At 50.1% G+C, this 11,794-nt stretch overlaps 1 protein-coding gene across 1 annotated transcript in view; it reads right to left on the bottom strand.

The window, feature by feature from the left end:
- Positions 1–8,868: 8,868 nt before the first annotated feature.
- LOC120372182 overlaps positions 8,869–11,794 on the bottom strand; it is a 56,987-nt gene continuing 54,061 nt past the window's right edge. Inside the window, exon 6 of the mRNA XM_039489057.1 lies at positions 8,869–8,922. Coding sequence (XP_039344991.1) covers positions 8,910–8,922 — 13 coding nt within the window. The 3' untranslated portion in view covers positions 8,869–8,909. The remainder of the gene's footprint in view (positions 8,923–11,794) is intronic.

The following is an 11,794-nucleotide window of genomic DNA, read 5'->3' as shown; positions in this document are numbered from 1 at the left end:
ACCTCTCTGGTCACAGAAGAAGGGTGGGGGGGGGGGAGAAAGCTGTGCGGTGGGAGGGGGTTAAGTGGGTAACAGATTGTTGTAATAAGCCATAAATCCAGTGTGTCTGTTCAGCCCATGATTTTTAGTATCTAGCAGAGTTATGAATTTAAGCTCCCAGGCTCGTCTTTTGAAGGTGTTTGGTGCAGATTTCCCTGGAGGACGAGGACTGAGAGGTCAGATGTAGAGTGATCGCTTGGGAAACGTGTTCACCCACGGGTGACAGGGTGGTTTTGCCTTTTATCATTTTCCGGTGTGAGCTCATTCGAGAGCGCAGTGATTGTCGGGTTTCACCCACACAGGAGCTATTGGGGCATTGAGTGCACTGGATGAGGTACCACACAGGTTGGGATAGGCGTGTATAGGACCCCTGGATCTTGAAAGGTGTGTTGTGGGGGTGTTGATCACCGTAGCAGCAGAGATGCGTCTGCAGGTTTTGCATCTGTTGTTCCGGCTGGATCTGGTGCTGTTTGGAATTAGCGTGTCCTTTAATTGGAACCCAAATCACCAGAGTCCCAGTCCTGTGCCCCATGTCCCATGCTCTGGGCTGAGCTGCCTCTCAGGAACGTGTACAACCCCCGTCTGTAGCTCCTGCCATATTCCAAATAGTGACTCTTTACTATCCAATCCTCACACTGACGGGTTGGGCTGTACTCACAAACAAAGGGCAACATCTGGCCTCCCCAGGCATGTCTTTGGGTCTTGCTGAGGGGGGGATGAATTTCAAAAACTTAAAACTATTCCCTTGAGTCCAAATACAATTTTAAACTGAATGTGTAAATCCTGCTGCTTTGGTTGCAGTGGTTTTAGTTTGGGAGGCAGCCAGTTCAGTCACTGCACCCCTCTGTGTTTTCATCCCTTCTCCCACCCAGGCAGACTCCATGTCCTGCCCTCCCCGATGGGTCAACAGTTTCAAGAAGAGATGCCACATGACTCGAGGTGTTAATGGCCATTCTCTCTAAGCGTGTGTGAGAGAGGGCAGGATGGGGTGGGGATGTGAGGGCTCTCATCACGCTCTGTTGTCGTCCATGGAAGATCAGACTTGTTCATCAGCTGCTGTTTCTCATAAATAGGCAGGACCATGTGCAGGAGAACGATTGGTGCCACATGCTAACGACTGGCGACTGCAGACCTCCAACTCTGGATCTCTCTGGCAATGGGGGATCTTCTGATGTTCATAAAGCATTCGCTCGTAGCCGGTTACATTGTGTATCATGTTGGGTCTAAACACCCCAAATGAGATATCAATTGGAAAAAGCAATTCTGTGTCTGCTTTTCTGTGCAGACTTGTGGAGGTGAAGGAGTTCCGGCTTTGCGATCAGTCTAAGCAGATCCTTGACCTATAGAAGTCAGATGCAAGGTCCAAAAAGAAAAACAACCGAGAATGGCCCTATATTATGGCTGGGTTTAACAAACAAGCCTCAGGCTATTGAAAGCAAGGCCAGTGCTGCCAACGCATGGATCGATAGCACTGAAATCAGCTGAGTTTGCTACCATCAGTTAAACAATTTAAAACTGAAATTAGACTGACATGTTCTTTCTTCTCCTTTCCCCTCGTGCTGCTCCAGGCAGTAGCCCTGTGACTGCTGCTCTTCAGGCCAGTACAGACTGGGTGCACTGTAACAGAGGGGTGCAGCTGATTGGTACTGGAGAGCTGCCTGTGGGATGGGGTGGGCCATGCTAGTCTCCTGTGGATGGTCCCGTTATTGCAGCCACCCTGTTTGCAGAGGAGGCACCCGGAAGGTGGTGGCATACCGAGGCGGGGGGAGGGGGGGGCAGTAGGCAGCAAAGGGAAAAGTGTTCTGAAAACATGTTTACTATTGATCTTCCGACAGAGCTTGGTGTTTATCTGTAATGCGGAAGCACCCAGGGGCCCTAAGCATGGCCCAAGACCCTGTTCCTGCAGGTGCTGTAAGAACACAGAACTAACGGATTGTCCCTGGCCCCAGGGACGCAGGTAGCTGGATGAGGCTGTGCAATGGGTGCAGTGTCCTTTATCTGCAGGAATCTTCCCTGCTAAGATGAGCAAATCACAAGGAGAACAATAATCATAACTGGGATGACCCGCATGTTATAGCCCCATTGGGACACCAGGGGGAGCTGGGCCTTAATTTTTCTGGGGACCGCTCCGTGTGTTCCTGGAGCTGCGGCCTGACCCTGCGACTGGCTTTGTACAGCAGTGGTAGGAGGCTGCTGCTAAAAAGTAGCATCCTGTTTATCCAAACCACGGACACAACCCTGCGGATCAGCCTACATCGGGGTCGGCAGCCTTTCCTTAAGTGCTGTGCTGAGTCTGCATTTATTCACTCTCATTTAAGGTTTCACGGGCCAGTAGCACATTTTAACATATTTAGAAGGTCTCTTTCTATGTCTATAATATAGAACTAAACTATTGTTGTATGTAAAGTAAATAAGGTTTTTAAAATGTTTAAGAAGCTTCATTTAAAATTAAATTAAAATGCAGAGCCCCCTGGACTGGTGGCCAGGACCCGGCAGTGTGAGCGCCACTGAAAATCAGCTCGCGTGCCGCCTTCGGCACATGTGCCAAAGGTTGCCTACCCCTGGCCTACATGGTAAACCCCTTCAGCAGCTTGCTGGGTGAGGTCTCAAAGGCCTGGGGAGGACGGTTTCTACCAGATCTGCTCTCGCTCAAGCAGAAGTTGTGGGCTCAATGCAGAAATTCCTGGGTGAAGTCCTGTGGCCTGGCTAATGCAGGAGGTCAGATGAGATCAGCATAACAGTCCCTTCTGGCCTTAAAGTGTGTGTGTGTGTGTGTGTGTGTGTGTGTGTGTGTGTGTGTGTGTGTCTGTGTCTGTGTCTGTGTCTGTGTCTGTGTCTCTCTACAGCAGGAGCCTAATGCCAGGGCCGGCTCCAGGTTGTGCTGCCTCAAGCGGCGAAAAAATCAAATCAAATCAGTGACACCTCGGCGGCAGCTCAGCCGCGCTGCTCTGTACTTCGTCGGCGGGTCCTTTGCGCCCTCTCTTCCTCAACAGCAGCGCTTCTTAGCTGTCCCAGGTTGCCCCAAGGAGCTTGCCGTCTGGACAGAGGAAGTGACTCACTCAGGGTCGCGCAGCAGGGCTGTGTCAGAGCTGGGAGTTTGACCCAGGTCTCCTGGCTCCCAGCCCAGTGCTCCAGCCACGGGGCTGCACTGCCTGCCAGGTAACTCACTGAGCAGGTTCAGGCTGGGCAGTCAGGGAACACAATCCAGCTGTGAAATCGTGCGACTTAATGTACGAATTAGCAGCAAATTAAGGATTTTAGAGCTGTCTTTTTCCAGCCCAGCCCTGCTACACGGGAGCAATAATCAGGGTATCGAACAGCGGAGTTGGCAAGTAGCCGTGGAAGTGCAAAGTTGTTGTGCTCCCACTTTGACTTCCCAGGTGAGATGTTTCCCTCTTTGCAACCCAGCTGGAAGAGCGGCGATGGAAACCTTCTGCTCTTGCAGTGCCCTGTCACTGCGTCTGCATCCTGGAGGAGACCCCCTGGCTAGTCTGCTGGGCGCAGTGAGGGGTAAGGGGGTGTTGACAGCAATTCTGCAACATGGAACTAGTCACAAGATCCTCAGTCGAGAAACTGCCAACGGCCAAGATTCCCGACTGACCGAGGAAACGGTTGTTTAGCTTGAGTTCAAGTCGAACATTTGATCTTTCTCTTTTTCTTGCTTAGGAAAGGTCAGGTGGGGTCAGCGGGTAGAGACTTACTGTTAGGGTCCAACTTTGTTATTAGACAGACAATTCTATAAAACTAGACATGGCCTGCAACCATCCCAGCTCGGGTGTGATGGGCTTGGCTGGGGCTCTCCCTGAGACAACCTAGGTGCGCTGGGCGTGGCTGGAAGAGATGCAGCAGCACGTTTCCCCTGTCACTGGTCCTGATCTAAGGTCCCAGTGTGATGAGAGGGATTCTGTGGTGCTTAAAGTGCTTCTCTGCCTGATTTGGAGCAGGAGCGTGTTTTTTGTTTTCATGTGTGTACACCTGTATGTGTTAAATTGATATATAATTCTACAAAACCCTGGCCTCCCAAATTCACACCTCCAAACCAAGTCCCTGGGAGTCCTACGTGTGCAGTGGAGGGCAGATTTTGACCTCCAGTTTGTAATCAGTGTACAGAGTTTGAGTGCTTGGAGATGTTCTGATGACAAGTGCTGTACAACTGATATTAATGAGCAGAACCTCCTGGAGGCAGAAGTCACTGAATGACTTCCAGCCAAGTCCCACCCATTGCACGCCTGTAATCTACAGGAACCCAAGGGACGCTGACGCGGTGTGAAAGAGGAGCAGGCTGAACTGAGATTGGGAGTTTTCCTGATTTCTGATCACTTCTTGGATAAGAAGTAGCCCCATATGGTGGGAGTATGGCAGGCTTGGGATATTGCCCACTCAGTGGATTTTCTTCTGAGAAAATGCAAGAAAACCAAGAAACACAAAACACACATTGTGCGCTTCACTTTGTAAGCATGTTTAATCCCCACACACAACCACAGGAAATCTTCACACACACGTCCAATAGGAAATGCTGATGAGAACTGTCCCTAGTCTACTAACTAGTTACTGCTTCCACTCCAGTTACCTGCCCTTAGCTAAGAACACACTTTTACCAACATATTTGCTTTTTAGCACCAATCCTATTATGTAATTTCCAATACTAAGGGCACTTGACCGACGCTTAGCTGCCTGCAAAGGAGCACAGGGCTTTTAAAAATTGACAAAGTGCTGAATTTAACTGTTCTGTCTTGTGAGATTTTAAGATTTTACTTCCACAGTTTTCTACCATTTTTGTGCAACTCAATCTTCTTTGAAAATATAGATCTGAAGTAGAAATCTGGATCTTCAGTGTTGAAATGCTAGAAGAGGAGGATTATGTTCCATCACCCACAGTTCAGCCTCTGTTTCCTGTTCTGGTCTCTGTCTATGGTCAGTCACTTTGGCTAAGTAGTTGGAATTATTCCATAGTTTTTCTAAATCTTACTTTGCTTCTATCCTCGGGCGGTTCCAGTTCTTCATAACTTAGATCAACCCAGCCTGCTAGTGAGACTGTCTCAGTAGTGTCATCAATCTGTAATCAATGAAGGCCCTCTGAAATCTCCTTCAATTGTTTTTATGTGTTGTCACTCTCTAGAGTTGTGTGTTGTATACAAAGCATGCTATGTTGTGATCAAAGTCCTGCTCAGTGCTCATCGCAAATTTCAACAACCTTGTGACTAAAACTGTGGACACAAACTTCCTGAGAGTGCTGCCCATGACTAGAAAGTGCTGTAATCACTTATTTAAATTGCCTTCAATTCAGCTGCCCCTCTCCCCCATCAGGTCGGACCAGGTCTTGTGCTGCGGCCTCCTGGCAGTGCTGTGCTGGCAGATTCTCACTGGAGTGTTGGTGCAAAGGGAGGATGGCTCCAGAGGGAGGGCTGGGGCCTGGGTAGTATGGCCGGGGAGGGGGGGTGCCTGCGGGTACGTCTGCTCTGCACACCAAGCCTAGGTTCTGATTCAGGTTTGAGGCCAAGCCCCCTTTCCATCCACACACGAATCGGTCTGGCTCAGGTCCTAGGGCCCTGCTGGGGGGTGTGCAGTGTGGCCGCAGCTCGCGCCGCAGACCCGAGTCAGAAAGGCTGCGTAGTGCAGTGTGGGCGTGGACCCCGGCCCAGTGAGCGAGAGTGCAGGTTTACAAGGCAGTGCGGACGCTCAAGCCCAGGAGTCTACAAGCCTGAGTCCCACACGCCCAGGCTTACAGTGCAGTGTAGACGTACCCTTAGCGTGACCCCCTTGCTTCTGCCTGGGTGCCTTTGGGCCATTGGCAGCTGGCGGCTCTGCCGTAGGCTCGGGACCCAGGCTGGCACGTGTCTTGTGTGCCCCTATGCCCAGTGTGCAGAGGATGTGAATGGGTTACGGCCCTAGTGTGTGTGTCTGTCTCTTTGGGCACATCTACACTTCAGCGCCCGGGGCAGCTGACTCCCGCTCCCAGGGCTGGGGCTGTGGGGCTAAACGAACAGTGTAGACATTCAGGCTCGAGCTGCTTCCCGGGCTCAGAGACCCTTCCCCCTCATGGGGTCTCCAAGCCCACACTCCAGCCCGAGCCCAAACATCTCCCCTGCAATCTGATAGCGCCATGAGCCCAAGTCAGCTGAACTGGGCCAGCTGCGGATCCTTTGCTATAGTGTAGACGTACCCTTGGAGTCCCCACAGCCTGGCCTATGATCTTAGCTCTGGAGGACATTGATTCAGTGCTAAATATTGGACAAAGATGGTGATCATACCAGGAAGGCGACTTCTGCCTTCCCTCGTGGAGCTGCACTGCGCCGTGTGTGGGTGAGAAGCTGGGGCTATCGGATCCCCTAGGGCAGTTCGGTCTGTGGAGAGCCCTAGTGAGGTATGCTGGTTAGTAGCGTGTAAGAAGTGGATGGGCTCATAGAAGGACACACTGGATGATGCTTTCAGATACGGTCTCCCAGCTGCAGCCAGGCTCTGTGTCCAGCCGGAATCCGTTTCTGACTGATTCTGTTTACAGAATTCCTGTGTCAGGCCTGTTGCTTCACTTGAGTCTCTGCAGAGAGCAGCCTCCTGTCCCATGGTGGTCGGCTGCCAATTTTCAAGAGATATTAATGGAATGTTTGAAGCAGGTTTGCAGGGGGTGTTCCGGAGTAGAAAGGCAGTAAATCAAACCGGGCCAGCCAGCACAGAGCTGAGAGAGGAACAGGCACAGATAAAGGCTGAAAACACACCCACCAATACCAAATCACTAAAGGCTGGGTTGGTTTTGACACTTTAAAAGGTTTCTTTCACGTCTGTGCAATTCTGCTACTATTAAATATGGTACTTTGAGGACATCAGAGCTCTCAAATAGCGGGTCCCCTGGCCAGCACTGGGCTTTGGGCTTTGTTGTTTTAAACACCCACATACACTGAAAATTCTTCCTGGGAAGATAAATGAGGCTAATTTCTTGGACGGGGAGGAAAGAATGCACGGCTCAAAGAGTGGGGGAGGGGTCTTGCGGTATCACCAGGGACTTGTGGAAACTCCCTGAAGCTGGAGATGGTGTTTGGGAATGTGGGAGATGAAATTACACTGTCCTGGATACTTACTGATAAAAGGTGACAAGGCAAATCTGGTGTTGAATGCGTGCGCCACAGTCACATCTTCAAGCACCTAAACAGAGGCTTGTGCTCCATGAGGCTACTGTAAGGAATAATTGAGAGCTAAAATGCTGTTGTTTTACACCACAGTTCTGTGACAGGCACACGCTCTCTGTTGCTCCATTACTCACTGTCTTTTACATTCTTATTGCAGAAGTGTTTCGGACAGTATCACGTTCCCGGGTACGAGCTGAGGGAAAACACTGCACATCTATGTAGACCCTAAATTACTGACGTGGTTTTATAGACATTTGAGATGTGATGGGACATTGTGCACACTAAAGAAATGCAAATAAATGTGGGAAGTGCTGTCCAGAGGCACAGGACGACGTTCTGTATCCCCAGGAAAGCCTGTGTTAACCGGATTAATTCTAAACTAAAGAGACTAGAGCTTGAGCTATATATAGGAATGCTCATACTCAGGGCATCTCAAAGCATTGTGCAAAGTGACATAGCACAGGCTGGTGGTGAAGAGACTCTACATTTAACAGCAGCTCACACAGACAAGGACATGAGAACCTTTTTGTAAATAGGGAAAACCGACCAAAAAGTAGGATCTTCAGCTTTCACCTGGATGCCAACAAGAAACAAGCGAAAGGGACCTTGGTTTTGTCTCATGTGAAGGATAGTGCTGCCTGGAGCAGTCTTTCCCTTCACTCGAGCACTGCAGTGTTAATACAGATTAACAGCCCGAGCCCTGGCATAGAATTTGATAACCTGACCTTTTCACCCTCAGGAATGCTGCAATCCTATTAGAATCCTGTTACCATAGTCATTGTGTTAATTAGTTTTGCAATGCCAATAGCAAGATGAAAACGCTGTTTGTCAATAGTTTATTCGTTTACAAAATCTCAGCACATTCCTGCAACTAAATCCATTGTTCACTTTTTTTATAAACAGATTACAGAAAAAATGCTGATACATCTGATCCAAGTCCAGAAAATGATTTGTCCAGTGTCTCTGCCAAATGCCAAGCACACCACGCGAGTGTGATCCAAAGTAATTTGTCAGAAATAGCATGTGGCATGGCAGCAGTGTTGGCATCGGTCTCTTCGCACTTGTCTGCACTTGCCAGCCCAGGTGGTATTGAGCAGTTGATTAATTTGCCATGAGTGAAGGCGTCAAGCAGGGTTTGGTTGTGAAGCACTGGAAAGGCACATTGCATCCCCTCAACTGCCCCTTTGTATGTTGCTCTCCAGGTGGGGAACCAAAACATTTTGCAGTCGCAGTTCCAGGGGTTGTGGGATAGAAACACGTATTTCAGTTTCGGCAGCTCTGCGAACAAGTGCTTGGGAAGGGAACTTAAATTGTTTTTGTTCAAGTGAAGGAATTGCAGTTTCTTTAAATTGGAGAAGGCAGTGTGGGAAATAGATGAGATGTGGTTGTTGTTCAGGTACAGCTTTCTCAGGTTAAGCAGGCTGTTGAAAGAGCAGTTGATTCTGGTGATTCTGTTGGCTTCAAGATGCATGGTCTTGAGCTGGATCAGACCACTGAAAAGCTGATTAGGCAAATCAGATATATGATTGTGTCCTAAATCTAACACCCCCAGCCTGTTTAGCATTGCGAAGGCATCGTTCTGAATCGTCCAGATCCGATTCTTCCGGAGGTTCAGCTCGTACAGGGCTTTCAGATCCTTCAGAGAATCTCGGCCTATGGCTTCGATGTGGTTTCTTTCCAGAGACAGTCTCGTGAGGCTGGCCAGGCTTCTGAAGGCTTGCGGGACGTAACGCAGGTTGTTGGATGTTAGGTCAAGCACCTGTAAAGAGAGCAAATACGAAAACACCAGCGGGTGGATTTCGAAGATGTTACAGCTGGATAAATCCAGGCTGAGGAGGCTGGAGAGTCCCCTGAAGGTATTAGCATGCAGGTGTGTCAAGCGTGGATTCCAGCCGAGATCCAGCTCCCGTAAATTGCTGAGGGCACTAAAGGTTCCTGGGTACAGGAAGGTGAGGTTATTGCGATCCAGCCAGAGGCTGCGGAGGAAAGTCAGATTTTGGAATGTGTTGGCAGTAAGAATCCTTAACAAATTGTTAGACAGATTTAAAGAAACGGCGGATGCTGCTATTTCTGCAGGAGGAGTTCTCAGTCCGGCTTTGTTACAGCGTATGGTGTCCTCAGGAGAGCACTTGCACATGCTAGGGCATGCAGCCACACTCCCACCCAGGCCAATCCTCGCTGCACAGGTGAACAGAGAGAGAATAAGAAAGAACATGACCCGTCAGAGCCCCAACCCCACAGCAACTAAAGCAAGGGTGGGAGAAAAGAGCACAGCCCTTCTGGAGAAGTGACGAGCAAACACTGCAAGACTAATTAGGCCGTGTTCTGATCACCGGTGAAATGAAATCAGGCAGCTTACGAGGCTGCAGCCCAGTGGGGATCAAGTTCTTAGCCAGACAAAAGCTGCTTTGGCGTTTGTTTTGTACAGAATCCTGCTGGGAACCAGGGACGTCCCTCCGCCATGCGCTGCGTTCAGACACAGGGCTGGTTTTCCTGCCCCTCTCTCTAATGGTAACAGGGACCAACAAGCTTTGCTACAGAATCTGCTCTGCAAAACCTGCCACTTCCCGGTGCCCAGGCCTCTCTCACAGCAGGATGTTCCACGCTCTCAGACCCGGCTTGGCAATTTCACTGACGTGCCAGTTGTCAACAGGCAAAAGCTGAGGGCACTTCAGGCCTGGAGAAATGCGGATACAGGATAAGTGAGGGATGCAGACAGCCCCCGAGTGCAGCCCCCCCCCGGACAGCGCTTTCCCCAGGTGCTCCACAGCCAGGCCCTGATACACCTCTGGCCATGCGGCTGGATTGCTGCCCTCCAGCAGCAAGTGCACCGCTGGGAGGGGATGGTCTGGGGAAGTAGATGCTGCTGCAGTTCCTGGCCTGTGGAAGTGGGTATGCGAATGGGGCAGATCACCAAGCGTTCCCTGAAGGGGTGACTGACCACAATGCTCTGACTGAAACCCCGAGCTCCGGTCCTGGCTGGCATCGCAACGGGGTGCAGGGAAAGGGGGGGGGGCAGGCGACCAGAACTGGCCTGGCACTGCTGTGCACTGTTAACAGTAGAGGAGTAGGGAAAATTGTCATCGGCAAATGCAGATTAGGTGAAACCAAAACTTTGTGCCGCAACGTATCCGTGACAACCAAACCTTCCTCCGAGCCGGGCTCCCACTCGGCCAGCCTCTCCGGCTGGAGCTGTTCCACTGGGTCTAAAGAATGAAACGTTCCTTGGGGCAGAGAGAGACCCCACCCCAGAATGGCCACTAGCCCAGTGGGGAGGGCACTCCCTGGGGATGTGGGAGGCCCAGCAGCAAGTCCTTGCTCTGAATGCAGCAGACCGGGTGGATGCCGTCCCCAGTGGGCAATAGGGCATTTCGGGGTGGGGGGCCATGGCCCTGCTTTCAAATAGCATCGGTGCCAACTGTTTGCTAAGGTGGGGGAGCCATAGTAACTGGGGAGCAGGCGAGGCCCCCCGGGAATGAGCCCAGGCAGCATTTGTGCGGAGTGGCTATAAGTGCTGCAGAAGCAGGTATCCTGCATAGCGAGACAGTTGAATTAGACCATTTAATTCAACTAGACTTTTTCTTCCGCCCTTTCCCCTTCAAAGGATCTGCTGCTGCCCCAGCCCCGGGGAAGGAAGTGCCTGGCACTCACGCTGATACCCAGCCAATGGGAAACGAAACCACAGTCCATCTGCCCCCGAGACGCTCAGCCGCTGGGCTCATGCTCTCGTCTACGGCTAGTTCAGGGGCACCACTGCCTGTGCACCGCACTGTGCTGACAATCACATTTTACTTCTCTTGGCCGTTTTCCTCAGCCTCAGTTTGACTCTGATTCAGCTGGCAGGCCGGCTTGTGTCAGAGCGATGGATGCTTTTGGCAGCCTGGAATGCACTCGAATGTGAAACGATCCTGACACAGTGACTGCTTGAGATAAGGCCTGACTGACTGACTTTTCATTTGAGCAAAACCAGATGCCCGCTTCTTGGGACTCGACTCTGGCACCCGTTCTCCACTGCCCGGCCCAGCCTCACATAAGCTGTCCACAGATTAGACTTTGCAATGAGCAACATGGCAGTGGATCCTCCCGTGACTTCAGCTGGGCTCTGCATGGGCGTAAGAGTTCATTTCCATGATCTCACTGCAAGACTAGGGCCTTAGGGTGTAAGTTTACACTGTACAGTGCAAAGGGACTGTTTCTCCCTATGTGTTCAGATGGCGCCCAGGGTGCTATTGGAATTAAAGCTCGGAGAATGACCAATTCTTTATTTCAGTGACTGAACCGAAAAATGGGGGAAGGGGAGAATCATTTCAGGTTGAACACCACATTTCTTTGGACCTGACACAGGACATTTTTGTTTCTGAGGGTTTTTTCTTTAATTTTTTTACAAATTTTGGAAATAAAATTGAAGTAAAATTTGAAATGAAGAGCCATTTCTAATTGAAAAGTTTGAAAAGTTTAATTTAAAAATTGTTAAAACAAATCACTTAGACCTTTTGGATTTTTTTCCATATTTTTTTTTACCAAAACAATTCGTGAAGTTTGACACAAATTCACTAAATATTTCAGTTGACCAGAATCTGCATTTTTGTTTGAAATTTTGTCTCACTCTAATTGGAATGTAAATGGTAAAT

Source organism: Mauremys reevesii, linkage group 9 (assembly GCF_016161935.1).
Source record: "Mauremys reevesii isolate NIE-2019 linkage group 9, ASM1616193v1, whole genome shotgun sequence".
Lineage (NCBI taxonomy): Eukaryota > Metazoa > Chordata > Testudines > Geoemydidae > Mauremys > Mauremys reevesii.
This window is presented reverse-complemented; position numbering and strand designations above follow the sequence as displayed.